Raw genomic sequence first — 27,677 nt, forward strand, 5'->3', positions numbered from 1 at the left:
AGGAAGTAGAAGCCGTGGGAGCAGATACTAAAAGAGAGTGGGCACCAGCAAGGTGAAGACAGAACCTACAAAAAGGCAAGAACTAGAATGAAGCGGAAACTATAAGCATTCAAAAGCTAAGGAGCAGTAGAAACTATGAGACCAAGAAATGACACACGGAGCGGATTGTGAGGAAAGCGCCTGAAAGCAAGACAGAGAAGCAGAGATGGAGGAACAAGGGAACCCTGTTTGGTTTTGCAGAGGCCAAAGCCCACAGCCTAAGCCCCTCGGACCCTGTGCCAGCCTCCTCCTGGCCCAGCTCTGCTCCAGGAACTATTGGTGGGACCGAGAAATCCTCTCCCTCCTGATCCTTACTCGGTACTCCCCACTCTCCAACCCCCATCCTACAAAACTGGAACTATCCTTCCTAATACTCCATTTTTTTCTACAATAGAAAATAGTGCCTGGCCGGTGTGGCTCAGTGGTTGAGCGTCGACCTATGAACCAGGAGCTCACGGTTCGATTCCCGGTCAGGGCACATGCCCAGGTTGCCAGGCTCCATCCCCAGTGTGGGGCATGCAGGAGGCAGCCGATCAATGACTCTCTCTCATCATTGATGTTTCTATCTCTCTCTTCCTCTCTGAAATCAATAAAAATAAATTAAAAGACACACAATAGAAAATAATTAGCTTAGGACCACTGTTTCCTGACTCCTGGTCCAGAGCTCATCTCACTCCCCAGATAGCGATGGGCCAGGCACACACATGGCTCATCTGTGACAGGTGGCAGGTGTTGGCACCTTCTCAAGGCAGACTGCTGGAAACCCAGTGGGGTCACATGTTGGATGGAGCTCTGAAGGCCAAGGCCGGACTACAGACAGTTTGGTTTGGAGGGCTCTGTGATGCTTTTAAGCTGGATTTGAATGTTTTTCAGCAGTGTTGCCTCACTCCACACCGCTTCCTATTCATTTTAACCCAGCTTGAGATGTTCACATCTGGTCCTGTGGGCAATTGAGTTGCAAGTCCAGAGGTGGCAAAGCTTTTCTATAAAGGAGCAGAGCGTAAATATCTCGGGCTTTGTGAGCCAACAGGCAACAATGAGGCTATTGCATAGACACTTGTATAACTAGAGAAATTAAAAGCCCACAAATTTCTTATTGGAGAAATTAAAAACTTTATGGACACTGAAATTTGAATTTCATGTAATGTTTGTGTGTCATATTTTTCTCTTGATTCTTTTCAACCATTAGAAATGTGAGAGCCATTCTTAGCTCATAGGTTGTACAAAAATAGACCGGCAGCTGGATTTGGCCCAGGGACTGTATCTAGTCGCTAGCCCCTGCCCTGGACAGTCACCTCTGGCAGCCCCAAGTGCCCAGACAAGGTAGCTGCTCAGACAGGAAACGGGGAACAGGGGGTGGGGAAGACTCAGGGTGGCTTGTGGCTCGTACAGTAGGGCTGGCTCTCAGGTCCCAGGTGTGGGGCCCACCTCACGCCACCGATTACCACGCTCCACGCCACAGAACTCACTGAGCTCACCGACACCCCAGCCCTGACCACCTTACCTTTAAAGTCACACCACCACTTGAGAGAGGGCCTTTTGGATGGGAAGAAAAACAAGATGGTGACAATGCTCACGCCGGTGACAGCATCAGAAGTAAACCTACAAGGACAGACAAGGCCCTGAATCATGTGACCCTGGGCCTCTCAGCAGGCCAAGGCTTGGCAGATCTACCCGTGAGGATCTGTGGGAGGGAATCAGGGCCCCTGTGAGGGGCCTTGTCAGAGGTCTCTGGATTCTGTCTTGCACTGAACTCAGCAGGGATGCAACCACCCGTGGATGCAAAAGCCCTCTGCCCGCAGCCCCCCGGGGCTTTTAGATCCTGCTTGAGCCAAACAAATACTTTTCCTCCCAACTCAAGGACACGAGGTAAAGGGACTTGACCAAGGAGGAAAGAATCTGAGAGCCACAGAATACCGGGGTCTGTGGAACCCCCATGGATCACTGTACCCAGGGTTCCTGTAGCAGCTCGGTATTTGCTCAGCTTCTGTTTGCATTCCTCCTGGGATGGGCAGCTTACTACATGGACATGGAGCTCACTCACATCAGCAGAGCCCAGATGGAGCCAGCTTCATGGCCCCACAAAACCTAACTACCAGCTTGCAAGGATCCACAAGGTGTCCAGTGGAGGAGATGCTAAGCTCTCAGAAGCCTGGGGTAGGCCTCTTCCACTTCAGATGAGGAATCCAAGGCTCAGAGAGCAGAGCAACTGGCTCAAGGCCAGACCATGGTCTATGGGGAGATGGGTACTGAACCCAGATTTTCCCAGCTGCAAGTTCAAAGAAGCTCAGAGCCAACTGCTAACAAAAGCATGTTTAGCCCACACATTTGGGAAGAAGAGTATTCAAATGGCCAAGAAACTGGAAAAGGTGGTCGATACCACTATACTAGAGAAATACAAATCAAAACACTAACGGAGTACTACTCTGTTTTTACCTCTGCGAACAGACAGGCAAACTTGAAAAGGGTGGTAATACCGAATGAGGATGTTGGAAAACATATAGGGCTGGTGGGAAAATAAATGTTTAACCTTCCAGAGGACAGCTGGCATCATGCTTCAATACTTTCCATGTGAATACCCCTCGATCCAGTTATTATACGTCTAGGAATTTACCCTCAGGAAATAACTGGACTCTTGTACACAGATTATGTACAGAGATGTTCATTTGATAAGAGTGAAAAATAGAAGATGCTTAGTAGAGACATGTTTAAATAAAGTGTTTTTAATAATATGTATAATATGTACATAATGAAATACCTTACATCTTTTTTTAATATATGAGATAATATCAATTTTTATGTGTAGACATACAACCAAGAAACCTTGTAAATAAATAAAAAAGTTTTTATTTGCAGTATTGGACACAATCCAAAAGGAATTGATAAACTAAATTAAGATACTCCCATTCTATAGGATACTATGCAGTGTTTAAAAAGAATGAAATAGCCCTGTCAATGTGGCTCAGTGGTTGAGTGTTGACCTATGAACCAGGAGGTCACAGTTCAATTACCAGTCAGGGCACATGCCCAGGTTGCAGGCTCGATCCCCAGTAGGGGGTGTGCAGGAGGCAGCCAATTGATGATCCTCTCTCATCATTGATGTTTCTCTCTCTCCCTCACCCTTCCTTCTCTGAAATAAATAAAATCAATAAAATATTTAATATGAAGAATGAAATGGAAAACTGTCCATGATCCTATTATTATATTTCCCAATTTTTTGTTATATGTCTCTGTGTGTGTATTAATGTGCATGTGTGTGTCTACAATATTACACACCAACTTTAATTGTGAATATCACTGGGGAGTGGGACAGAGGGGAGATGAAGGGCAACTAAATTTTACTTTTTCACTTCAGCATTGCTTGAATTTTTTATAATGAGTAAACATAACTTTTATCATGAAACAAAAAACAGCAGATCACAAACAATTTGTTCACTGTAATCACACTTCCGTCAAAAAAATCTTGTGTTTAGATAGGTTTCTTTTTAGTCAGTTTGCTTGTGTTTTAAAAATTAGTTTTACTGAAATATATACTTAACATGGAATACAATGCACCCATTTTAAGGATATAGTTAAGTGATTTTAGCCTAATGTACACAGTCTTATAGCCACCAATCCAATCAAGTTGTGGAATGGTTCTCGGAGAGGCATTCCTTTTAAGTCAGAAAGGATGTCCATCAGATCTGGAGACAAAGATTCTAGGTGTTTTTCACTTTCTTTGTTTCATTCAAGCCATTAAAGCCTTCGCCTAGATTGGGGTCCATAACATCTTCTATAAAAGGCCACACAATAAATATTTTTGGCTTTGCAGGCCATGTCGTTTCTGTCATGGCTCAACTTTGACATCATAGCACGAAACCAGCCGTAGACAGTATCTAAGGTATGGCTGTGGTCCAACAGAACTTTATTTGTAGACACTGTCCTTTGAATTTCATATAATTTTCATGTGCCACAAAATACAGGGTGGGGCAAAAGTAGGTTTACGGTTGTTCATATGGAAGATAATACGAAAATTAATAAATAATGATGCGAGAATAAATTCTGTGTTTTGCTTACTCACAACTAAAAACTACTTTTGCCCCATCCTGTATTGTCTTTTGATTTTTCCCTAGCCATTTAAAAATGTAAAAACCATTCAAAAACAAGGGTGGGCCAGATTTGGTCCATAAGCCTTAGTTTCCTGACCCCGGTCTCAGATGACAGGGCCATCTGGATGGTGTCATAGCTCCTAACTGTTCTCTCACCTGTATTTTTGACCCCGCTATCCATTCTCTAGTAAATGTAATGAATGTTTTACTGAGTTCTTCCTATGAGCAATTTTAATCGTTTGACAAGTATTAACTCATTTATCCTCAGAATAATCCAGTGAGAAATGTGCTATTATTATACCATTTTACAGATGAAGACACTGCGACACAGAGAGGTTACGTAACTTAAAACCCTCCTATAGCTTCCCATTACTCTTACTAAAAAATACCAAAATGCTTAACATGTCCAACAAGACCTCCATGATCTGGCCCTCACCTGCCCTTCCAGCCACGTCTTGCCCACTTCCCTCCCTTCCCACCAGGTGTGGGTCACACTGGGCTCCAAGTGTCCTAAGTTGGTTCCTACCTCAGGCTCTTATAGACACGCCCAGTGTGTCTCCAGTTTTTATCTCCACTCTTTCTAACTTCGGTTCTTCCCAGAACTATCCGAAGTCAAGGCCCCCACTCCATTCGTTTATAATTCCACCCTCTCACTCTTTCATTGCACTCATTACAATGTTATTTTGTTGTCTAACTACTTGTTTTTGTCTGTGTCCCCAGCATCTAGCATAATGCTTAGCACATATTAGGCTCTCAAAAAATGTTGACTGAGTGCATGAATGAATGAATGAATGAATGACGTGATTGGGGCTGCACAATTTGTAAGTGACACAGCTGCCCATGAAACCCAGTTTTGTCTGATTTCAAAGACAAAGCTCTTAATACATGAGAACCCAAATGTCTTATCCTCCAAACCACAACTCTTTCCAGAGCAAAAGAAGGAGCCATTAATAATGACCAGGGACCAGAGGCATGAACCTCGCCCAGGTCACCCCGCTGCACTGCCTCTCCAGCTCCACGTGGCCCATCCCAGAATCTTCCCTGTTGGACTCCACCTGTGGGTCCCCAGAGGCTCACCCAGGTTTGAAGAGATTGGACCAGCCAGGGATGAACTTCGGGTCCCGGAAGAAGAGGAGGATGGCAAACATGCAGAAAAGGACGAAAACGGCCCGTTCAGCAAACCTGTGGTATAGATATGCAGGCACGTGGTGACCGTGGGCTCGGGCCGTCTGCGGGGTGGGAAGGCCTCGGGCAGGTGCCCACAGTGTGACTGGGCCCCGACTCTGCCTCTGAGAAACTGAGAGGAGGAGTTCGCTCCCCAGGAAGCCCCCCCGCGTGAGGAGAGGGCTGTTCCGTGGTGTGAGTGGTTCCTGCCTGGGGCTACCACACTCGCCAGGGTCCTTCCTAAGTATCAAGCAGCCCCTCACCAAAGCTATTTATATCGTTTTTATTGGGAATTTCCCAGAGTCCTAGGGAGAATCCAGAGACAGACAGAAAGAGTGAAAAAGAGAGAATCAGAGAGACAGGAAACAGAGAGGTAGGCAGAGAGTCACACACAGGGATGAACATGAGCGCAGAGTGGGACCAACACAGAAAGGGACAGACATGAAGAGAAGTAGAAAGAGAGAGAGTATGCAAATGTTGGGGGCAAATATCTACCCAATGTGCCCATTTCACAGATTGGGGAACAGAGCCCAGAGAGGGTTAGTGCCTTGCCCGAGGTCGCACAGGAAGTGAGTGGCAGAGTCAGCCCTTGGGGGCAAGCCTGCTGACTCCGAGTTATTGTTACCACAGGAAATACACACTGTAAACAAGGTCCTGGAAGCTGCCATGGGATACATGTTGAGTATCCCATGTACCAGAAGGGAAAGGGTGCATTTGGCAGGAAGGAGGCAAGTCCCCACCCCAAGTACACCCTGAGGAGCTTCCTAGTATCTACCCCAGCACCAGGGCAAGGGGCTGACGGTGTGAGCCACCTCCCTACCCTCCATCTCCATGACCCCATTTCAGGCCACTGGTCCTGATATTCCCCTGGGACTCAGCCCACGGGGACCCAGGGATCAGACCAAGAGGTAACTCTCTTGAAAGTCTACCGCCCAGTTTTCTCTCCACCCCATGGATCCCTGGATCGCGCACACCATGTGCCCCAGACTCTTGTATTCCTCCTGAATCACAGCTCGAGCCCTTTCTTCTCCAGTAGCATTGACCTCTGTGTCCTTCTTCCAGCCCCTGAAACAGAAAGTAGAGAAGTTAGGAGTGGCTACTGCAAGGGTGACTAACTTCGCCCCAGCCCACCACCACCTGGCCAGGCCTCATTATCTCTGTTCGGGAAACTGCAGTGGCCTGCTGTTCTCCCTCTGTCTTCCCTTCCTAAAAACTGTTCTCCCCACATATAGCCTGGGTGTTCTTTTTAAAATGTGAATCTGATCATCTGACGCACAGGGGATCCTTTAGGGGCTCAAACAGAAACATGAATAAACAGACAAATCAATGGAATAAAATAGAAAGCCCAGAAATATAGCCAAATATAAATGGGGATTTATCTGTGATAAAGTTGGTATCACAGCTGGTATGCAAAAGATGGGCTATTTGTTCAATGGTGTTGGACATATAGTTCAATGGAACAGAATTGGGAGTTCAGAGATAAACCCATACACATCTGTGGTCAATTGATTTTTGACAAGGATACCATGACAATGAATTTAAACCTCATAGCACCCTAAAGATAAACTCCAAATAGATAAAAAAGAATTTAAATGTGAAAAATATTAAAATATCAGAAGAAAACTGTGATTGCTTTTTTTTATAACTCCTTTAATGGGAAGGCCCTTTTAACTGTAATGGAAAATTCAGGAGCCATATGAGAAAAGATTGATAAATAGTCTATGTAAAATTTTCTCAAAAATCCTACATGAAAGAAAGCACTGTAAGCAAAGTAAAAAGCAAGTTAGAAAAATATTTGCAACTCATATTGCAGAATAATCACTAATCTTTCAATATATAAAGAGTATTAGAAATCAATAAGATCAACCAACACCAACAGTCCATTTGAAAAATGTACAAAGGATATAGACACACAGTTTAGCAATTCACAGGAGAGTGAATACCAATGGTCCCCATGAATATATAAAAACTTTTCATATTGCCCCCCAATGTTAAAAGGTGTTCAAAATTACTCTCAATAAAGTAAATGCAAATTACTTTTCTCTTATCAGATTGGCAAAAATCCACTTTGCTGTATGGTAACAGACACTCTTATAGGTGGTAAATGGGAGAACAAATTAGTACAATTCTTATGGAGAACGACTTGACAATATTTATTAAAATAAAAATGTGTTTTTATTAGTGGTTTAGAATTGATGACGAGTGAATTAACGGAGGGTCTGGGCATAGCAGGCAGGTCACACACCACCCACTATCCACACACCACCCACTATCTGCACACGGTAGGGAAGTGAGATCTACTATAGTCACCAAGTGAGAAGATAACATGACATTATAAAGACAATCCTCAGTGTATGCAGAAGACCAAGACTCAAGCCGCCATTCCCTAGTGAGAAGGAACCTGGGTCAAACACAGCTCAGTCTGGCCCAAAGCTCAAGTGAAACATGAAGGTGGTACCTCGTGAACATTCCCCCATACAGGAAGGAGATCCAGAGCCAGGCGATCAACAGGAACAGCACCATAAGAGGTAAGGCGAAAATGAACCAGGAGCCGAAATTCACCACGTCGCTCTGTGGGAAGGCACTGGAGAAAAGAGGGAGGTGAGAGCCAGCCAAGATCAGCCATGCCGGGGTGTGTGTGTGTGTGTGTGTGTGTGTGTATGTGTGTGCGCGCACGCATAGAAAAATGAGAAGTATGTTAAATATTCACAGTAGCATGAAAGGTATTTCAAATGTTTATTTTTCTATATTATCTGAGAGTTCTATAATGTACCCACCATTAAATGTATAATCAGAATAAACTAATGAAATGAATTTGGGGAGCAAAGCCCCAGGAGGACACTCAGGGCAACTATTGCCCTGCCTCCTGGGCTCCCAGCTGGAGAACTGGAACTCCATATTACTTAGCATTCCTTCTAAATCCTCTCCTCCAAGACCAGAAAGTCCAAGCCTGAGCAATTAAATGTTGCCGATAACATGCATGTAATTTATATACAATTTACTCCAAATCCTTCTTGTTTGATATTTTCACTTGCAACTCCAGCATTTCCTCCCTAATTTCTTTAAAAATTTTTTAAATTATTGATTTCAGGGAGAAAGGGAGAGGGAGAGAGAGAGAAACATCAATGATAAGAGAGAACCACTAATCCGCTGCCTCCTGCACACCCCCTACTGGAGTTCGAGCCCACAACCGACCGGGTATTGAACCATGACTCCCTGGTTCATAGGTCGATGCTCAACCAGTGAGCCATGCCGGCCGGGCCCTCCCTAATTTCTTTTAAAGTTGGGACAAAGTTCTGCTCGTGTCAGCGTGGGCAGGCTGCCTGAAACTTCTCTGATAGCAACTGCCACCCCACCCAGTCCCCGCATCCCCCACCTCAGGACCTGCCCTGAGGCTCCCAGAACCCACATCTTTCCTGTCCAGCCTCTTCGGGTTGAAGAGACTACAGGGCCAGCCCAGGCTGTTCCCACATCGGAAACAGGGCCATCTAGGTTTGCTAACCAAAACCTAAGTCACAGCCAGGTCTTGCTCAGAGAATGGAGCTGAAAAGACACCGAAGGTCTGCAGCAGCTGAAATCAACTGGCAAAGTGCTGACGCCTGGCCCATCTCACCCCCCTGAGTCACACTCTGCAACTGAGACCCAGCTGTATTTTTTCATCTCCCCCAGTGACTCTAACAAGCACCCAGTGGCTGAGAATCACTGGTTTCTACCACCAAATCATACACTCAAGGAACTTAGGCACCTGATATAATATAGTGGAGGCTTAAGGTTTTAAAATCAGTTTGTGGGGCAAAACTGGAGTGTACTTAAAATTTCTCATAAAAATAATTTCAATTACCCACAAGTAGAGGACCGATTTATGTATGCCAAACCTGCTCTCAGGAGACCACCACCAGCTTTCCCTCACCCTCCCAATTTGACTCCATGGTTGAGTAGCAGGAAAAGAAGCTGGTCAGCCGCTGGGGCCATGTGGGACATCAAAGACTTTTTGCTGTTATCTGCTTGCCAAATGCTTACGTGTGCATTTGTGAAGATTAAATCAACGCAGGCCGTATCTCCACTGCACAGGAATCTGAAAACCTCTCAGAATCCTAGAATCTGAACATCTTAGGATCTTGAAATACAGGAATTTTTTAAATCTTTGAACTAAGAGGTTTGGAATGACCGAGTCGACAAGCCATGCTGTCTGAGAAGCCTTCTCTTGTTCTCATGCCGGCCTCTGTTGGAACAGATTCAGAGATGGGGACACTTCACCTCCTGGCAGAACCCGCTGCCCCGCTGGCCGGCGTGCGTGGCTGCCAAGCTTCTCACTGGACAGGACAGCGCAGACCAACGCCTCCAGTTGGGGTGTTTTCAAAGCAGATGCCACATCATGTCGCCCTTCTGCTCTCCGCTTCCACGGACTCCCCACTGGGTCTTACAAGAGCTGCCTTAGTCTGGCCTCTTCTTACCGCATCTCCTCCCACAATCCCCTGCACCTTCTACACTGCAGCCTAGCGGGCCTTTATACCGTTCGCCTTTGCTCAGGCTGCCCCTCTGTCTGCAAGGCGCTTTCCTTCTGTGTCCACAGAGCTCACTCCCTCACTTCTGGGCCTCTGCTCAAACGTCATCTTGTTAGAAAGGTCGTACATCCGTGACCGACTCACCCCTGTGCCTCCTACCCCTTTATCCTGCTTTGTGTTATTTCACAATTTATCACATGGACATCTCCCATATTCATCTGCTGTTTCCTTTACTGCGTATCTCCCCACCAGAATAAAAGTCCCACAGAGCAGAGACTTGGCTGGGTTTTATGCTGCAGCCTGGCCAATAGAAGGCACTCAAGATACATTCCCTGGATGTTAGTTAACTGAAGGGGCGGGGACGGGGGCGGGGGGGGGGGGGGGGGGGGGGAGAGGACAGAACAAGGACGACACTTGCTTTTACCTCTTGATCCCACCAAGTAGGATGAGGTTGGGAGCCGTGCCGGTGAGAGTGGCCGTGCCCCCAATGCTGGCTGCGTAAGGGATGGAGATGAGGAGGCCCTTCCAGATGTTTTTGCGATATTCTTCCGCCTTCTTGTTGCTGTCTGCAAGAGCCGGCGGATCCTCTGCCTCCTCAGGGAAGTCTTTGCTTTAAACAAACCCAAAGAGATGCCATTCAGCACACACACAGCAATCCTGGGCTCACACGGAGCAGCTCACACATTGCTGGGGTGTGGAGAGCTCCGTGGTCTCCTGAGAAGGTAATTCGGCACCGACATCAAAACCTCTAGAGCTGGGCACCCCTTCAGCTCAGGTGTTCTCTGCTAAGAATTAGTCCCAAAGAAATAATTGGGCAAATGTCTCAGGTATGGGTACAAGAGTGCCCCATAGTGTTAAATACCATTTTATCATTTTAATTTAGGATAACTTCAATCACCATCAAAAGGGGATTGGCTAAATAAAGATGATCTCCTTTCTGGATGCTATTTAAAAATTGTGATTTAGATGAGTGTATTAAGATGAAAGATATCCATTATGTAAAGTGGATAGGTAACAGCAATAGTTTTTATGTTATTTTAACAATATTCACATTATTTCATGAATATTTGAGTTTTAAGAAAAGTTAAAATAGTAATAGGCAAAGTCATTTTGGTACCTTTCTCGGGGGTTGAACTACGGATCCTTTTTCTCTATTTGTATTTTTTCTGGGTTGTTTTCCTCGCACAGTTAGAGTTTTGGGAAAGAATGAAATTAAGAATTATTAATTATATAATTTAAAGTTAATGATGTTGACACAAATGTGATTGAGATAAAAAGATGTTCACTACACTCCATTAAGTGAGATAACAGTTTCCAAAACAGCATATATAGTATTGTCAGCATTTTTATTTAAGAAAATGTGTGTATGTATATATAGAGATATCAATAAATAATCTAGATTGGTATTTGCCTAGCTGTTTTAACTTGTCTTTGAGAGTGAGATGCTGAATATATTTTTTAAGAGTGTTTTTTTTACTTGTGCAATTATAAAATGTTTATAAGTGAATGACATTAAGAATTGCTTCTGTGCAATTAAAAAATCAAATGTTTTAAAATAATAAAAGATCCATCAAATACTGTCTGGTTTTAATTGCTACAATGAGGGGCCCCGTCTCCAGTGGACAATGGGGACATGATCTGAAGTCTGAAAGGGACACAAGGAAGCAGCTGGAGACCCATGTCATCATGGTCTGACAGGGGTCCTCAAACTACGGCCCGCGGGCCACATGCGGCCCACCGGAAACATTTATCCGGCCCGCCGGCTGTTTTTGCCGCCGCTGCCTGTCCTGCTTAGCAGCCGACTCGTCCCGGGCCCGCAGTGCGCATGTGTGGAATGTCTGAGGGACAGTGAACTGGCCCCCTGTTTGAAAAGTTTGAGGACCTCTGGCTGACTTCTCAGGTGAGTGGCCTGGTCGGGAACTGTGGCCTCTCAGATCCGGGAACCCAACCAGACTGAGCCTCCCAGTGAGAATGAGAGAGCAGATGGGCCCTAGGGTTCATTTAGTGCAACCCCCTCTTTGTTTAGATGGGGAAACTGAGGCCCAGAGAGGGGACAGGGCTTGCATCCAGTGGACACAGAGTTTTCCTCTAATGGACATGGCGTTCCAGAGAGTAGCATCATGTATTTTCCAATAAACTCTGCATAAACTCTGCAGAGGCAGGAGGTAACAATTGATCCCCAGGTTGCATGGTAGTGAGTGGCTGGGCCATCACAGAACCCGTGATCTCAAAGCTGGACTCAAGGCTCCCAAGTGGTGCTGGGAAGGAGTACAGTCCCTGGGATAAAACAATCAGATGTAAAATCATATTCCTCCTCAGCTATCCCTCCATCAGCTCCCCTCCATTCAAAATCAAAGCTACGTCAGTGGCCTATCAGGTCCCACTTGCCCTGTCCCACTACTACCACCCTCACCATACAGGCAATCTCTCTAACATTATCTACCATCCACTCTCCCAACTCCAACCACGCAGGAAGCATACAGGCTTCTTGTCTGCTTTGGACTCCCAGGAACTTTGCACCTGCTGGTCCCTCTGCTGAGAACACTCTACAGAACCTCCACGATCCCGCATCTCCTTCAGGTGTCTGCTCAAGCATGACCTTCTTAGAGAGGCCTTCCCTCATTACCCATTTTAAAGCTGCCCTTTCCAGCTCCAGGCCCCTGCCCTGGCCTCTTTACTGCCTTATTCTCCTGCATAACACTCACAACCATGGGACATATTATGGATTCTACTTGTGAATGAAATAGACCTGATCAATGCCCAGCAATGCTGAGAGCAAATCACTTTACTTCCTACTGTTCCATCTCCATTAAATCAAGAAAACAATGCCATTAATAACAAGCGCTACCATCGTGCATGTAGAGCCTAGCAGCTGGCTTTGTCGACATTATTCCACTTAATTGCAAAACAACCCTTTAAGCTGGGTTCCAATATCATATCCAGTTGTTAGGTGAACTTAATTGAGGCTCAGAAAGGTTAAATGACACAGCCGGTAGGTGGCAGAGCCCGGGTTCAAAGTCAGATCTGTGTGGCTCCAAACCCCAAGATCTTAACCATATTGTTATACACAAAGTACACCAAAGATTGAACATGCTATTGATGTGACGGTGCTTCTGGACTCACAGAAGTCACGATTATTACTGTCTCATAGGACGTCTTTGTCCTTGGCGCCTCTCTACCTGGTCTGCATCTGCTCTCCTTCTTGACTATCATGTGGCTTGTGCTCTTCTGCTCTTCTGGGCCTGGCCTGGAGACCCTCCCCTTACTAAAACTCTAGGGATTGAATGTACTCCTCTGCCTGACCACATCTGCATTTTTAAGGATTCTGTGGAGATCTATGCATAAGCAAAAGGTGGAAACTTGGGCAAGTATGTCATTTGGAGAAATTTTCAGAGATTGGAGGGAGGTTGCTTGCAGCACTGAGCTCTCGTTCATCATCTCCTTGGACCAAGAATTGGCTCCTCAATGATTTTTACCAGGAACTCACTCTTCTCTTCTGGCAAGAAATTGCATCTCCATGGGCACAGGGTTCATGCCGTTTGTCCCCACAGCAACTAGGAGAAGAAAGCATGATGTGCTTAGTGTCATGTGGGGGGACAGGAGTGTGCCCACCCTTTGGTAGGCAGTCAAGAGTACTTCTTCAGGGTTCACTCTTGGCCAGGAATCCCATACTATTCATTCAATCAAATAAATAAATAAAATAAGTCACTCAACATCCCATCTTCCTGCCCCACCCGTGTCTATTTGGAGACCCCAGACTTGAGGGCAGGGAGTTAGCTAGCTGTAAGACTGCTTGACAGCCCAGAACTCAGCCTAGGCTTACGTGAGCAGCCATTGCCAAAGGGATGTTTGGGAAAGACTAGTTATGAGTGGTAATGGATCAGCAATGGAATGGGTGGCCCCAATCTCCCAGTTATTCATTCAAAAAGTATTTATTGAGCACCTACTATGTGCTATTGACTATGAGCGTGGGGTACACAGTGAAAAGTATACAACAAGGTCCCTGTTCCCATGAAGTTTATGTTCTAGAAAGGGAGACAGACAGTGAACACAGAAAGAAAATTTCAGGTAGTGATGAAAGTGAGGGAGGACATAAAACTGGGCCAGGTGATAGAAAGCAATTACAGAGTAGGGAGAGGGAGCAGGCGGCCTACTGTAATCAGTCAACAGAGAGACACCATACGCTGATGGCATTGGATGTGAGACCTTACGGATAAAAAGGAGCCAGCCACATGAAGAGTCTTGAGAAGAGAGTTTCGAGCAACAGAAACAGCATGTGCAAAGGCCCTTGGGTAAGAAGCTTAGAAGAACTGAGGAACCACGAGAAGGCCAGTGTGCTGGGAAAGTAGAGAGTAGGGAAGCCCTAGGGGAGATAGGGAGTGGGACTGCACTAGGCTAGTGGCCATAAAAATGCTGAGAGTGAATAAGTTGTGTGTTTCTGTTCTTCTTAGATAAGAGCTTGGTGCAACTTGGAGTCCTGGACCAGAACTGTCCGTGAACCCTAGCCGATCACTCCATCAGTGATGTCACTGAGTGACAAGACATGAAAATCTATGTCCTTGTGGAACTTACCTTCTGGTTAGGGAGACAGACCATAAACAAATAAGTATAATATACAGTATGTCAGATGGAAATTAGTGTGATGGAGAAAAATAAAGCAGGGAAGGGGCCCGGTATTCTTGGATCTGACAATCTTTGTAAAGGATGGTCAAGAGAAGTATGACTGAGAAGGTAACAGCAAACAGACACCTGAAGAAGGTGAGGGGGTGAGCCATGCAAACCTCTGGGGAAATTAAGAGCAGGTGCAAAGGCCCTGAGGTGAGAGGGTGATAGTGTATCCAGAAGCAGAAGGGAGACCAGTGGGGCTGGAGGGGCCTGAGGGAGTAGGAGAGGAGTAGGAGGTGAGGTGAGATAAGTGGCAAGGGGTGGGGGTAGCAGAAAGTGGGCTGGATCATACAGGAGACTTGGGGATCACAGTAAAAACTTTGGTTTCTCCTCTGAGTCACATGGGAGCAGAGGCGGAAGAGTGTTGGATCAGAGTCAGGACAGGATCTGACTTTATTTTAAAAGTATCCCTTGCTTGATAGTGTTTTATAGACAAGAAAAATGCAAGAGATTGAAAGTTCTTGCTGCTGAAATCATCACCAAGGGCAAAAGAAACCATCCCTAGGTATTGAGCATGTGACTGGGTTCTGGGTTCAAATCATACCTTCATCATTTACTATGTGACCTTAAATCAGTGGCTCTCAACCGGGGCTACTTCTCCCTCCCATGGACGTTGGCAATGTCAGGACACATTTTTGGTTGTCACAACTGGGGTGCAGGGGGTGCTACTGGCATCTAGTGGGTAGAGGCCAGGAATGCTGCAAAATAGCCTACAATGCACAAGTCAGCCCCCCACAAAAAAGAATTATCCCACCCATAATGTCAATAATGCTGAGGTTAAGAAACCCTGGTTTAGAGATATCTCTGAATCACTTGGCACCTCAATTCTTTAATTCACAAAATGAAAGTAGTAGTTTTCCTAGGGTTGTCAAGAGGGTTAAGGAGTTGACTCATTTGCTACAGACTGAATGTTTGTATCATCCCCAAAATGCATATGTTAAAATGTAATCCCTAATGGGATAGTATTAAGAGGTGGAGCTTTGGAAGGTAATTAGGTCATAGGGGTGGAGCCCTCATGAATGGGATTAGTGCCCTTATAAAAGAGACCCACAGAGCCCTCCTGTCCCTGCAACCATGTCAGGACACAGCAAGAAGACAGCCCTCTCTGAAGAGGAAGTCAAATCTCACTAGACACCAAATCTGCTGGCTCCTTGATCTTGGACTTCCAGCCTCTAGAACTGTGAGGAGTAAATGCCCAATCGGGGATATTTTTTATAGCAACTAATGGGCTGAGGTACCATTTAAAGCAGGGACTGGCAAATTTCTTCTGTAAAAGGCCAAGTGGTAGATATTTTAGGTTTTGGAAGTCACATGGTCTCTGTTGTTAACTACTCAACCCTGCCATGATATCACGGAAGCAGCCATAGACAACACGTAAAACGTTATCTGGGGCTAAACCTTTATTTGGGGGCACTGAAATTTGAATTTCATATAATTTTCACATGTCACAAAATATCCAACTTTCGATTTCTTTCAACCATTGAAAAATACATCAACTATCGTTAACTCACAAAAAAACAGGTAGTGGGCTAGAGTTGCTGGGCCGAAGTTTGCCAGACTGTGATTTAAAGAATGTCACAGGAATCTGAGTACTAGCCAGGAGTTAGTTCACATGGGTGGCTCTTGAGAAAGAATATCGAAGTGGCCCCTGGTGTCTACCTGCGTTACGTTGTTCTCTTGTTGGACCTAAAGAATCTTACACGTCACTGGCCTCGAAGTCACTGATAAAACGGTGAGCTGAAGCAAGGATGCTAAAGTTGCCTGAGCACAAAGCCGCTTGCCTCCCACAAAATGCCAAGCACCCCCCACTCTTGCCAAATGAATGGCTGCCACTTCCTTACCCAACCATTAAGCTGCCCCTGACTTCTGACAGCAACCAATCTAGAGCAAAGCCTGCTCCCTTAGATGCCCCTTCACACGACCCGGCCAAAGCTCAAGCCTTACGAGAGGTCCTTTCACACACCCTCTTACTGAGACGATCAAGCCTGTCCCATGTGCACCCCCCCTCACGGCAGCAGCAGAAATGCACTCAGCCTGTTCGACTACAGATATATTTCTGGGATCTTCGCCCACGTGGACTGGGAAGAAGGGTCTAGACTCCTGTTTCTGCTCTCTCCCTGCCTCACCCAGGGACCTGGGGAAGGAAGTTCCTTCCTCTCTCCACTCTGGGCTGCTCCTTTCCTGTTTGTACCAGGACTTAAAGCCCCCGGAGCCTGGCCTGCTAACACAGCCTCCACTCCACTTTCTCCACCCCTGTCCTCACCTCACCTCACTGACACAGCAACTGGGTGAAAGGGAGCATCTCTCTTTGCACTGGAATGAGCTTTGTTTCAGGTCTTGGGGTTGATCATTAACCAACCCCAACTGTCTGATCCCACTGCCCACAAAAGCAGGCGTCTACCCCAACCTCCCAGGGTCTCCTACCTCCTGACACCCTGCAGTGTAAATAAGAGGGAAGACTGAAGTTCGCTGTGTGCTATTTTTACTGTGTCTGACCACCAGCCAGGGTCTGAAGGCTAAATGCAGGTCAGTTCACCCTGGGCCAAGGGGACGAGGGCCTAGGGGCTCCTGTGATGGGAATACATGTCCACATGCAATGCACAGGGCCAGAGGCCAGGGCACTGAAGCAGGAAATGAAGCTGTTAATAGGACACAGATGCCGGGAGGCAAAATCGCTCCCCAGGGGATGGCCGGACAGGGAGAACTCTGACCCAGTGACCCCGAACTCCCACCCATCGCTAGCTCTCTCTCTGTACCCTTCCCTCTGCACCCCTGGGGAAATGGCGGCATTTCCTGGGAGTGCCTGAGTCCCACCCTGGAGGTTCTGGTCTAGTGATTCTGGGGCCGCAGTATTTTTGAAGAGTTCTGCAGGTGAGTATTCTGGGAAGCCCAGGTTGAGGATGACTCCCCTGAAGTTACAGATGGGGGAACTGAAGCCTCCTGAGGCTGCCCACCCCTCAGAGGGAGCATGTGTTCACCAGTTGACCTCAGTCCCTCCAGCCCCTGTCACTCATCCATGGACCCTGGTTGCTGCCAGCATCTGAGCTGGGACCCCCGATATTAGACTGTACATGCTATATACAAGGCTGGTTAGAGGTTGGGGTTTATGTAAAGTCTTATTCAAATAATACCAGTGCCTGAGTTTGTATCAGGCGGGGCAGGGAGAGCTGGGCAGGGGTTATTACCGTCCTCTTTACACCCAGGGAAACTGAGGCCTAGAGAAGTGGATTAGGGTTGGGATCAAGATGACCCAAAGGGTTAGTGGCAGAGTCAGGCTTGTTCCAGGACTATTGATTCGCCCCACCCCCTCTCCCTTGAATCTCACTCCATCTCCAATGGTGCCCACCTGGCCCTTGGTAGGTCTGACCTGGAACTGTTAACCCTCGTCTAACCTTGACGTTGGGAACACAGAAGCCCCGCAGGAAAGAGTTCTTGCATCAAATTAAGTAAAGAGAACCCCAGGGAAAGTCAAAGGGCCCAGATGAGGCAGGTTTACATCCATGCATTCAATTGGCGCTCACAACAAACTAGACGGCAAGTATAAATATCCCCATTTTATCTATGAGGAAACTGAGGCTTGGAACAGTTAAGTAACTGGTCTCTTCATTTCTTTCTTTCTTTTCTTAAATATATTTTTATTGATTTCAGAGAGAAAGGGAGAGGGAGAGAGAGATAGAAACACCAATGGTGAGAGAATCATTGACTGGCCATTTCCTGCACGCCCCACAGTGGGGATTGAGCCCACAACCCCGGCATGTACCTTGACGGGAATCGAACCTTGACCTCCTGGTTCATAGGTTGACACTCAACCACCGAGCCACGCTGCCTGGGCTGGTCTATTCATTTCTTAATTCCACTCATTTATTGAACACCTACTATGTGCCAAACAATGTTGTAGGGAAACAAGACCACAGCAAGGAAAGAGATTGACACAAACTCCCCTTCTGCTTAGCGTTTACAAGGAGACAGATAATAAACAAATGAATCCCTCTCAACCAGGAGGCACAGGAAACTTCAACTGTGCCTGATGGTGTGAGGTTTATTACCAGCTCCTCCAATGCCTGGAAATCTAATGGTTTTTATACAACTTCCACATAGTAACAAACCCCTTTCTGTGTTCCCTGTTCTCATTTCTCATGTAAACTTCACAAGAATATATTTGAAATGGGAGGTATTGCCCTCATCTTAGAGTTGAGAAAAGAGCCCCCCGCTCCTGGCCTCATGAATGAAGAGCAAAGGAGGGAGGTGATGCTTAACCCAGCCTCAAATCTGGATTTTTGAATGGTGGCCTCTTGGACACTCCTAAAGGAAAGACATGGTGGCAAACTGGGCTTCTTTGGGCAGAGAAATGCAGGAGAAAGGATGGTAGAGTTTAGACCAACAGCCAGGTGGGCCCCTTACTGGTTGAGGGAACTGGGCAGATACTTCACTACTCTGAGCGACAGTTTCCTGCTCTGTGACATGGGCATGATGAGAGGGCACCCGCGGGGCCGCGGTGGGGGATCTAATGAGAATGTGCAGGTAGAAGGACGCTCCTCAGTCCCCTGGGCAGCGCTAGGAGCAGAGCTGGTGAAGGAACAGACGAGAGGAGCAGGCTGTCCTCCAAGTCTGAGGACTCCTGGGGTCTTGTCCAGCAAGCACCACCCTGTCCTCGGCTCTGTCCTGTTCTGACGTGGTGCTCAGAAGCACAGGTTCCACATCCCAACAGAGCTCAGCACTTTGGACAAATCACTTTGCCTCTGAGCCTCAGTCTCCTCATCTGTGAAATGGGGGTCATCTATCTCACAGTACTGTTGGGAAGATTCAATGGGCTGATGGGTATGAGGATTTTAGCACAGTGTCTGGCATGTGGTGGGTCTTCAAAAAGTGAAAGTGCACACTATCATTGTGGTTGCTGCTTGGCTGTCTCTCATGGACTTACAGCCCCTGGAGCCTCCTCACCCCTGTCCTGACCCATGAGCACAGCCTCCACTCCCTCCACCCCCGTCCTCACCTCACCGCACCTCACCTCACCGAGCAAAGGCACTGGGTGAAAGGGAGCATCTCTCTTTGCACTGGAATGAACTTTGCTTTAGATCTTAGGGTTAATTGCTAATCCCACCTCCCAGGTGTCTGCCCCAACCTCCCAGGGTCTCCTACCTCCTGACACCCTGGAGCACAAATTGGAGGGAAGACAGAATTTCGCTTTGTGCCCAACATTGTGTGTGACTTGGGCAAGTCCCTTCTGTTTCCCAGGTCTCAGATGTTTCATCTTTGTAATAAGGGACTTGGCTTTCAAACCTTTTTTTGGCCACTAGACTCTTTGAAAAGCTCTTGTGTTGGAGGCAGAATGACAGGGTCAGGACACGGGCTCTGAAATCAGCCAATCTGGGTTCAAAACACCAGAGCAGCTGTTTGAAAGTGGGGTGACCTGCTTTCTTTTATTTTATGTATCCTGTTTTGTTTATTCCTCCCTCCATTTCCATTCTTCTGAATGGGGCCCATGCTAGCTCCTCATTCAGATGTCAGACCCTAAGAAGAGTCCTTGCATAAAGTAAGTGCTCAGTAAACACCTGTGACTGTTACTTGGCAGCTCGGTGTATAAAGCAGATCCAGCAGAGGCAGCTGGAGTTGAAATGGGAGGAGCGAGCCTTCACTGCTTGCTGCCACCCAGGGTACTTACCAGGCAGCTCTCTTGGAACCCAAGACTCAGGGGACACAGTTTGAAAACCAACTACAAAATAGGGATCCACAACCTAGGAATCCAGCCCGCTGCCGGCCAGCGTAGAATGATGCTAACGTTTTTAAATGGCTGGGAAACGTCAGTAGAAGAAGAATATTTCATGATGTTTACGGGTTCGGCACCATAAACAAAGCTTTCTTGGGACATAGGTGCACACACAGTCATTTATGTATTGTCTCTGGCTGCCTCCTCTGGGCAAGGGCAGAGTTGATTGGCTGTGATTGAGTGGCCAGCAAAGCCTACAGGGATTATCTGATCATTCACAGAAAAGACTTGCCAACCCCTGCTCCAGAGCATTTCTTCCCTTCCACGTGGAAGCCCTTGACCTGCCTAGACCCTGGCTCTGTCCTTTACCAATAAGGTGCTTGGTTCTTTACCTCTCTGAACCTCCTCTATAAAGTACTTACAGTCATTTCTAGGTTTCAGGGCTGCTGCAGAAATAAAGTAAGCAAGGCCCCTTATTACATGATGGGGAAGTAACCATACCACAGTAAATGAGATTGAATGTAGATGGTCAGTGGGTGAATATGTATATTTTCAGCATGAATATGTATATATTTACTTGAACAAATATTCGAAAAAACATAACTAGCACACAAAACCCATGGTGTCCTGGGTAATGTTTGTTGTGTTAGGTGGGGTAAAGGACCCAGAGTTTCTGGGGTGCATCTACCACCCATTTTTCAATATGTGGCTTCCATCTTTGGGTGCCAGGCAGCATCTCTCACCCCCTCCATCATATTCCCATTCCCATTGGCTAAACTTAGTCACATCTAATTGCAAGGGAGGTTGGGAAATTCAGCTTTTTCCCTGCCCAGCCATGTGCCCCAATAGGGGTTCTATTACTAAAAGAACAAAGGGCCTGGCCGTGGTGTCTCAGCGATTGAGTGTCGACCTATGAACCAGGAGGTCAGGGTTTAATTTTCTGTCAGAGCACGTGCCCAGGTTGCGGGCTTGCTCCCCAGTGTGGGGTGTGCAGGAGGCAGCCAATCAATGATTCTCTCTCATCATTGATGTTCTCTCTCTCTCTCTCTCTCTCTCTCTTTCTCTCCCTCCTTCCCTCCCTCCCCCTTTCTCTCTGAAACCAATAAAAATATTTTTTTTAAAAAATAAAAGAATAAAGGAAGAATCAATACTGGGTATAAATTTTCAATCTCTGCCCACATGTACTAATGTAAAATTTCTGTTTAAAGATATTTATGTAAATAAAAAGGAAGATGTTTTGAAGCAGACAGGATGTGGTATTTGAGTTAAAAAAAAAATCTTATTCTTTAAGCCACCTGCAGACAGGTATTCTTTTACCTGCAGCCAAACGAATCCTCCATGATTGCAGCTGGTTTCATGGGTGAGAGAGTGGACTCTGGAGCCAGACTGCCTGGGTGCAAAGTGGGGCTCAGCCATGTGCCTGCTGTGTGACTTGGGGAAGTCACTTCCCCTCTCTGAGCCCTCGTTTAATCATCTGAAAACATGGCAGCTACTTGCATCTTGTTTTATTTAGAACACAGAGGTTTCAGAGGCTTGAGTGACCCCTCAGTTGTGGCACATTCTCATTTGTTGCAAAGGCCCCTCTTTTGTTGTATTTATTCACTTAGTCCTTTTATCTCCATTTCTCACTCCCGTCTTTCCCAGAGCAGCCACTCTGGTGTGTTTATTGTGTTGCTCTTCATTTGTTTATGGTCTTGCAAAATGTTTGGTCGTTTGTGTGTGATTTTAATTTGCATTATGGTATTTACACAATGGAGATGTATCCTGTATCTCCTTCTGGCTATTTTTTCAATCACAACTATGTTTTATGAGCTCCATTTATATAACTATATTTGCTCCTAAAAGCAGCGGAGTGCTCCGTGGTGTGCACCCGCCCCACTTTCCCTTCCCTTTCACTAGTGATCGCACCCATGTGGCTACCAACTCCCACCCCACTGAGAATGCTGCTGTGAACATCGTCACATGCGTCCTCTCATGGTCCTTTGTCAGAATCTCTTTAACATTTACATTCAGGAGCAAAACGGCTGAGTGGCAGGGTATGTGCACATTTAATCTGATTAAATATTTGCAGGGCGCCCTTAAGAAAGACCGACCCAGTTTCCCCTTTCTCTAGCAGTGCTCAGAGTTCCAATGGCCCTCATTCCTGCCAATACTTGGCATTATCCCGCTCTCTCATTTTTTGCCAGTCTCATCGAAGTCAATCTCATTGTTGTTTCAATTTGCGTTTTTCTGGGCATTAATGATGTTAAGCATCTCTTCAAATGCTTTAAAAAAAATGGTTTAGCCCGGCCAGCGTGGCTCAGTTGTTGAGTGTCGACCTACAAATCAGGAGGTCACACTTCAATTCCTGGTGAGGGCACATGACCGGGTTGTGGGCTCGATCCCTAGTGTGGGGCATGCAGGAGGCTGCCAATCAATGATTCTCTCTCATCATTGATGTTCCTATATCTCTCTCTGTCTCCCTTCCTCTCTGAAATCAATAAGAATATATTTTTTAAAAAGGGTTTAATGATAGTACCTATTTCATAAAACTGTTTTGAGAGGTGGAGATGGTGTATGGAAAGTGTTTAACCCTGCTTAATATATAGTAAATTCTCAATAAGTGCTATTTTTTAAGTACCATGGTTTGACGTGGTTACTTTTCAGTTGTTGTTATTATTGTTACTATTATTAAAATACTGGGCACATAACAGGTGCTCAATAAGTGCCTTCCCTTTGCCTTCCCTGACACCCTGTGGATATCCCCACCCACTCCTTCACCTGCGGGTTGGCCCCGCCCTTTTCCACAGCCTCACCTGTGTTCTCTTCCTCCTCACCAAAGAGGTTCTTCAGGATGGCGCTGGCGATGGGCAGCATCATGGCGGTGGAGGCAGTGTTGCTCAGCCACATGGACAGGAAGGCGGTGCTCACCATCATTCCAAAGATGAGCCTGGGAATGAAGGGAGTTAGAGGCAGCGCTGGAACTGGGGTCCAGGAGGTCCTCTGGTCGGAGTTGGCCACACCGGAAGCACACAGCCCCCTCATTTTACAGATGGCCCCCCTTGTATAATAAAGTTGCCTTGGTTTAGCACCAAGAACCTCTACCATCTCACCCCTCAAACAGCCTTCCCAGCCCCCTCTTCCCCTCCCCTCCCACTCTTACCAACCCCCCCCACCCCCCTCAGGCTCTGCCGAACTCCTCCCCAGCACCCAAGTGGGCCCTCATCTCTGCCTCCCTTCCATTGCTTGGTCCTCCCAGTAGAAATTCATGTTTCATGACCTGTTTTCTTGCATTCCACTTTTAATCCACCTTAAATTACTTAGATATATATATAGTATGACGTTAGCTCTAAGTCGATCTTTTTTCGAAGAATAAGCTGATTATTTCAACACCCACCATTTATTGAATAACCCTTCCCTTCCCCACTGACTCAGATTTCTTCTAGATTATTTATTCTGTGTTGTTATGTTTCTCTTAATCCTCACCCGAGGATATTTTTTCCATTGATTTCTAGAGAGAGTGGGAGGGAGGAGGGGGGAGAGAGAGAGAGAGAAACATTGACATGAGAGAGACATAGTGATTGGGCGCCTCCCGGGGCTGGGGAACCCGAAACTGAGGTACATGCACTTGACCGGGAATCAAACCCGAGACCTTTAGGTCTGAGGGCCGACACTCTAAGCAAACCAGCCAGGGCTATTCTGTTTTAAAATCTATGTCTGAACTAGTGTCACATTGTCGGAACTTTAAAATATGTTTGCCAGAGCCCCACCCATTCTTCAAGGTCAAATGTAAGCTCCTCCATGACATGACCCCTACCTCTCTTGTGGGCTCCCACAGCACGTGTGTTTCTTGGGTATCAAATTCCATGATAGATGGAATCTCTCCCCAGGACTGCAGTTCCTCCAGGAGGAAACACAACTTCAGAGCCTAGCAGAGTGCTAGGCCCAAAGCAGATGCTAAAAACTTACATGTTACCCAGAACCTTCTTCACTCTCACCCTTCCCCCAACCCCATCACAAAAAGAGCTCTCACATTCTGTCCATCTCCACTGCCACCACCTAGTCCACGCTGTTACCATCTTTGGCCTGGACCCCTAGCACAGTCTCCTAACTGGGCTGCATCCACCTTCTCACTGATTATCGGCTCTCCACTTGGAAGCCAGGAGGGATTTTTTTAAAAAATGCAAATTTCATCATGTCCCTCCCCAGCTTAGATCATTTTAAAATAGAGTTTCATAATTAGGGTGGGGCCATGGATATCATTCAGGATGGAAAGGAGGGAGAAAAATCCATCTTTATTTTGCTAACATCTAATAGAAATTTTTCCCTCTGTGATAAACAGAGGCCACAAAGTTCTGCGGTATTAGAAGTGCCTGGGACTTGGTTACCAATGAAGACCACAGATACTTTCATATGGCATTACTGTATAACAGGTGTGACATCTGGGAATATCATTGACACTCAAAACTGCCTCAAAATGACAGCTGTTGCCTCACCCCTGCCCAGTGTGGCTCAGTTGTTGGGCATCATTCAGTATATCAAAAGGTGGCGGGTTCGGTTCCCAATCAGGGTATACCCAGGTTGTGGGTTCCGTCCCTCGTTGGGGCACATGCAGGAGGCAAACTGTGAGTATGAGGACACGAAAAGACCTCTTTTTCTGTGAGGTAGCCTTCCACAATTTAGAAAAGCACCCCACGACCGTTAGCTCCTCTGATTCCCACAGATTCAAACTGCAAGACAAGATAAGTTACTTTCAAGGCTATGTTCTTGCATACCCCTCCTCCCTGCTATTCTACAACTCAGGGATAATTTGCATCAAGAAGTCTCTAGTTAGTAGAAAGTTCCCTTCCCCCTTCCTCTTCAAAGGAGCCTCTTTTGATCTCTTCATAACTTTTACTCTAAGCATGTTTTACAGGTTTGGGAAAAATACTGATAAGACACTTCCCTGGGACATCTGCCCAGAATGTCTCCTGAAGAACAAACAAATTACAACCCCTCTGATATCTGCTCAACTCCGGCCCAGGATTCCCCTCCCTCCCTTGTTGCTTAGCAGCAGCCAGGGCTTAAAAGGGGAAGCCACTTTTGTTTTCTGTATTGATTAGCAATGCACTGGCCCTTTACCTTTCAGGGAAAGTAAAATAAACTTTCTCTTTGCATCTATCTCTTCTCTCAGTTGTGAATTCTTTCACAGCCCAAGTCACCAGCCAAAACCCTAACTCAACTCATCTATGTTTCTCTCCCTCCCTCCCTCCCTCCCTCCCTCTCTAAAAATCAATTTAAAAAAAGAAAAGAAAAACAAAAGTACAGTTGTTAGGACAGTAGTTATATCCTATCATTTTTACTGGAAAGAGGTGCATACATATGATATTATATCATGGATTTATGTGTTTTAAAAAAGTATTTGGATGACTGCCTTTTGCTGTAATTGTTGTGCTTATTGTTGTTTTAAAGCCCATGTGTTGTGCTTTATGATTTAAAAACATTATTCCCGAAGGAATACTTAAGATTCACCAAATTGGAGGGGAAAAAATGCAAAGAACAACAATGGCCCTATTTGAAAGGCCACTCAATCCTCTTAGAATAAAAATTCAAATCCTGAGGGCCTACCTGCAGGAATAGACCTGCCTCCTGCATCACTGAGGCCATTTCTCCCCATCCCCCACCCTCCCTTCTCCTTGGCTGGTAAACACCAAACTGGGATGCTTCATGGGCAGCGTTTGCTGTGCAGGTCTCGGCTATTATATCGCCATTTTACAGGCAGAGAAAGGTTCAGCCCTTCCCCAGAGCAGGAAAGGTAGAATTCATACTGCTAAATGGCCCCTTCTAAAACCACTGACCACAAATCCCGGGGATGGAGCCTGGGAACCAGCATTTCAACCGATTTCCCAGTGGTTCTTATGCACTTTTGAAAATTCTCACTGTGTCTGCCACACAGACGGGCTCATTAAATATAGGAGGAATGAATAAGTATGTGGAAGGTGGGACATGCGTTTGTTAGCCTGGATGAGTAACAAGGAACAGCAAATCTGGGCTCCAAGAGATGTGGTCCCTCTAACGCCCCACCTTTGGGCTGGACCCGTTACCTGGCCTTACCAGACCGGCCGGACCCCCACAAATGTGAGGATCTTGAGGGCGATTCTCCGGTGCAGGTTCCACTCCTCGATGGCGCTGGCCATGATCAGACCACTGAGGAAGAGGAAGTTGGTGTCCACGAAGTACTGGGGGCAGACGTCTTTGGACTTCAGGATACCCAAGAAGGGGAAGAGGATGATGGGCAGCAGGGCTGTCACCGACAGGGGCAGCGCCTCCGTGCACCAGTACACGGCCATGAGCAGGATGACAAACAGACAGCGGCCTTCCTGCAAGAGGCGGGGGGAGGGGAATGCAGGCTCAGCACAGCTCAGGGGCAGGGAAGCAGATCCTGCAGCAGGCCCATCGGGCACATTCCATGGGGAGACAGAGGAGAGGGTACGTGCCCAAGCAGGTGGTGTCACCTGTCTGAGCCTCATTCTGCTCAACTCTAGAACAGGGAGGCCATATCTGTCCAGTTTAGAGGACTTTTTGAGGGTTCTATGAAATACCCCGTTGTCTTAAAAGTAGACCCTGAGACGAGCATGAGACCGAAAACACTTGACTTAATAGGGGATCTCAGAAAGTTCCAGCAGGGTGTGGCGAAGTGAAACAGATAAAGAAGCCAATGCAGAGTGTTAATGAGGTTACCACTGTGGGCAGCCGGGGTCAAGCCTGATGGGGACCCTGGGAGATGGTGTAGATCAGGGGTCCTCAAACTTTTTAAACAGGGGGCCAGTTCACTGTCCCTCAGACCGTTGGAGGGCCAGACTATAGTTTAAAAAAAAAACTATGAACAAATTCCTATGCACACTGCACATATCTTATTTTGAAGTAAAAAAACAAAACGGGAACAAATACAATATTTGTATTTGCATGTGGCCCGCGGGCCGTAGTTTGAGGACCCCTGGTGTAGATCATGCCTCCTAGTTGTCCCCCTGAGGGGCAAAGAAGTTGGGCTATTCACCTGCCCATTCCCTGGTCATCACTGACTGAGGGCTGCTCTTGGGAGCATTGCTGCCTCTCCCTTCCTGCCTGCCCCATGTGCAGCAGGAGGCCTCCTGCTGAGCAGCTCAGGGGCAGTGAGAAGCTATGAGCATGCGTAGAATGGGGAGTGTCAATGGGGATGTGGAGGGAGCATCAGTAGCATCTCTACCTGGCAGGCAGCACGATGCCGGACACTCAGTGCACACGCCATCCATAATAGTAATAACAGCAAGGACTTTACTGTGCCCTGTTCGTTGGGAATAAAATTGGTATAGCCACCATAGAAAACAGGATGGTAGCTTCTCAAAAAATGAAATAGAATTTCCATATGACCCAGCATCTCCACCTCTGGGTATTACACCCCTAAGAACTGAAAGCAGGAGCTCAAAGAATATTTGTACACCCATCATCACAGCAGCATTATTCACAAAAGCTAAAATGTGGAAGCAACCCAAGCATCCATTGACAGATGAA

At 46.6% G+C, this 27,677-nt stretch overlaps 1 protein-coding gene across 1 annotated transcript; it reads right to left on the minus strand.

Moving 5' to 3' along the window:
• Positions 1 to 1,543: 1,543 nt before the first annotated feature.
• LOC139001262 (Na(+)/dicarboxylate cotransporter 3-like) lies at positions 1,544 to 26,503 on the minus strand (the record flags this gene model as incomplete). Its single annotated transcript, XM_070402971.1, has 8 exons — positions 26,241 to 26,503; positions 22,964 to 23,097; positions 13,284 to 13,350; positions 10,221 to 10,406; positions 7,750 to 7,875; positions 6,264 to 6,356; positions 5,205 to 5,309; positions 1,544 to 1,641 (listed from the first exon to the last, which is right to left on the minus strand). Coding segments are annotated over exons 1-8 (1,045 nt in total), but the record flags the coding sequence as incomplete, so codon positions are not given.
• Positions 26,504 to 27,677: the final 1,174 nt, after the last annotated feature.

Source organism: Myotis yumanensis, unplaced genomic scaffold (assembly GCF_028538775.1).
Source record: "Myotis yumanensis isolate MYYU_CA2020_CCGP unplaced genomic scaffold, mMyoYum1.0.hap1 SCAF_266, whole genome shotgun sequence".
Taxonomy (NCBI): domain Eukaryota; kingdom Metazoa; phylum Chordata; class Mammalia; order Chiroptera; family Vespertilionidae; genus Myotis; species Myotis yumanensis.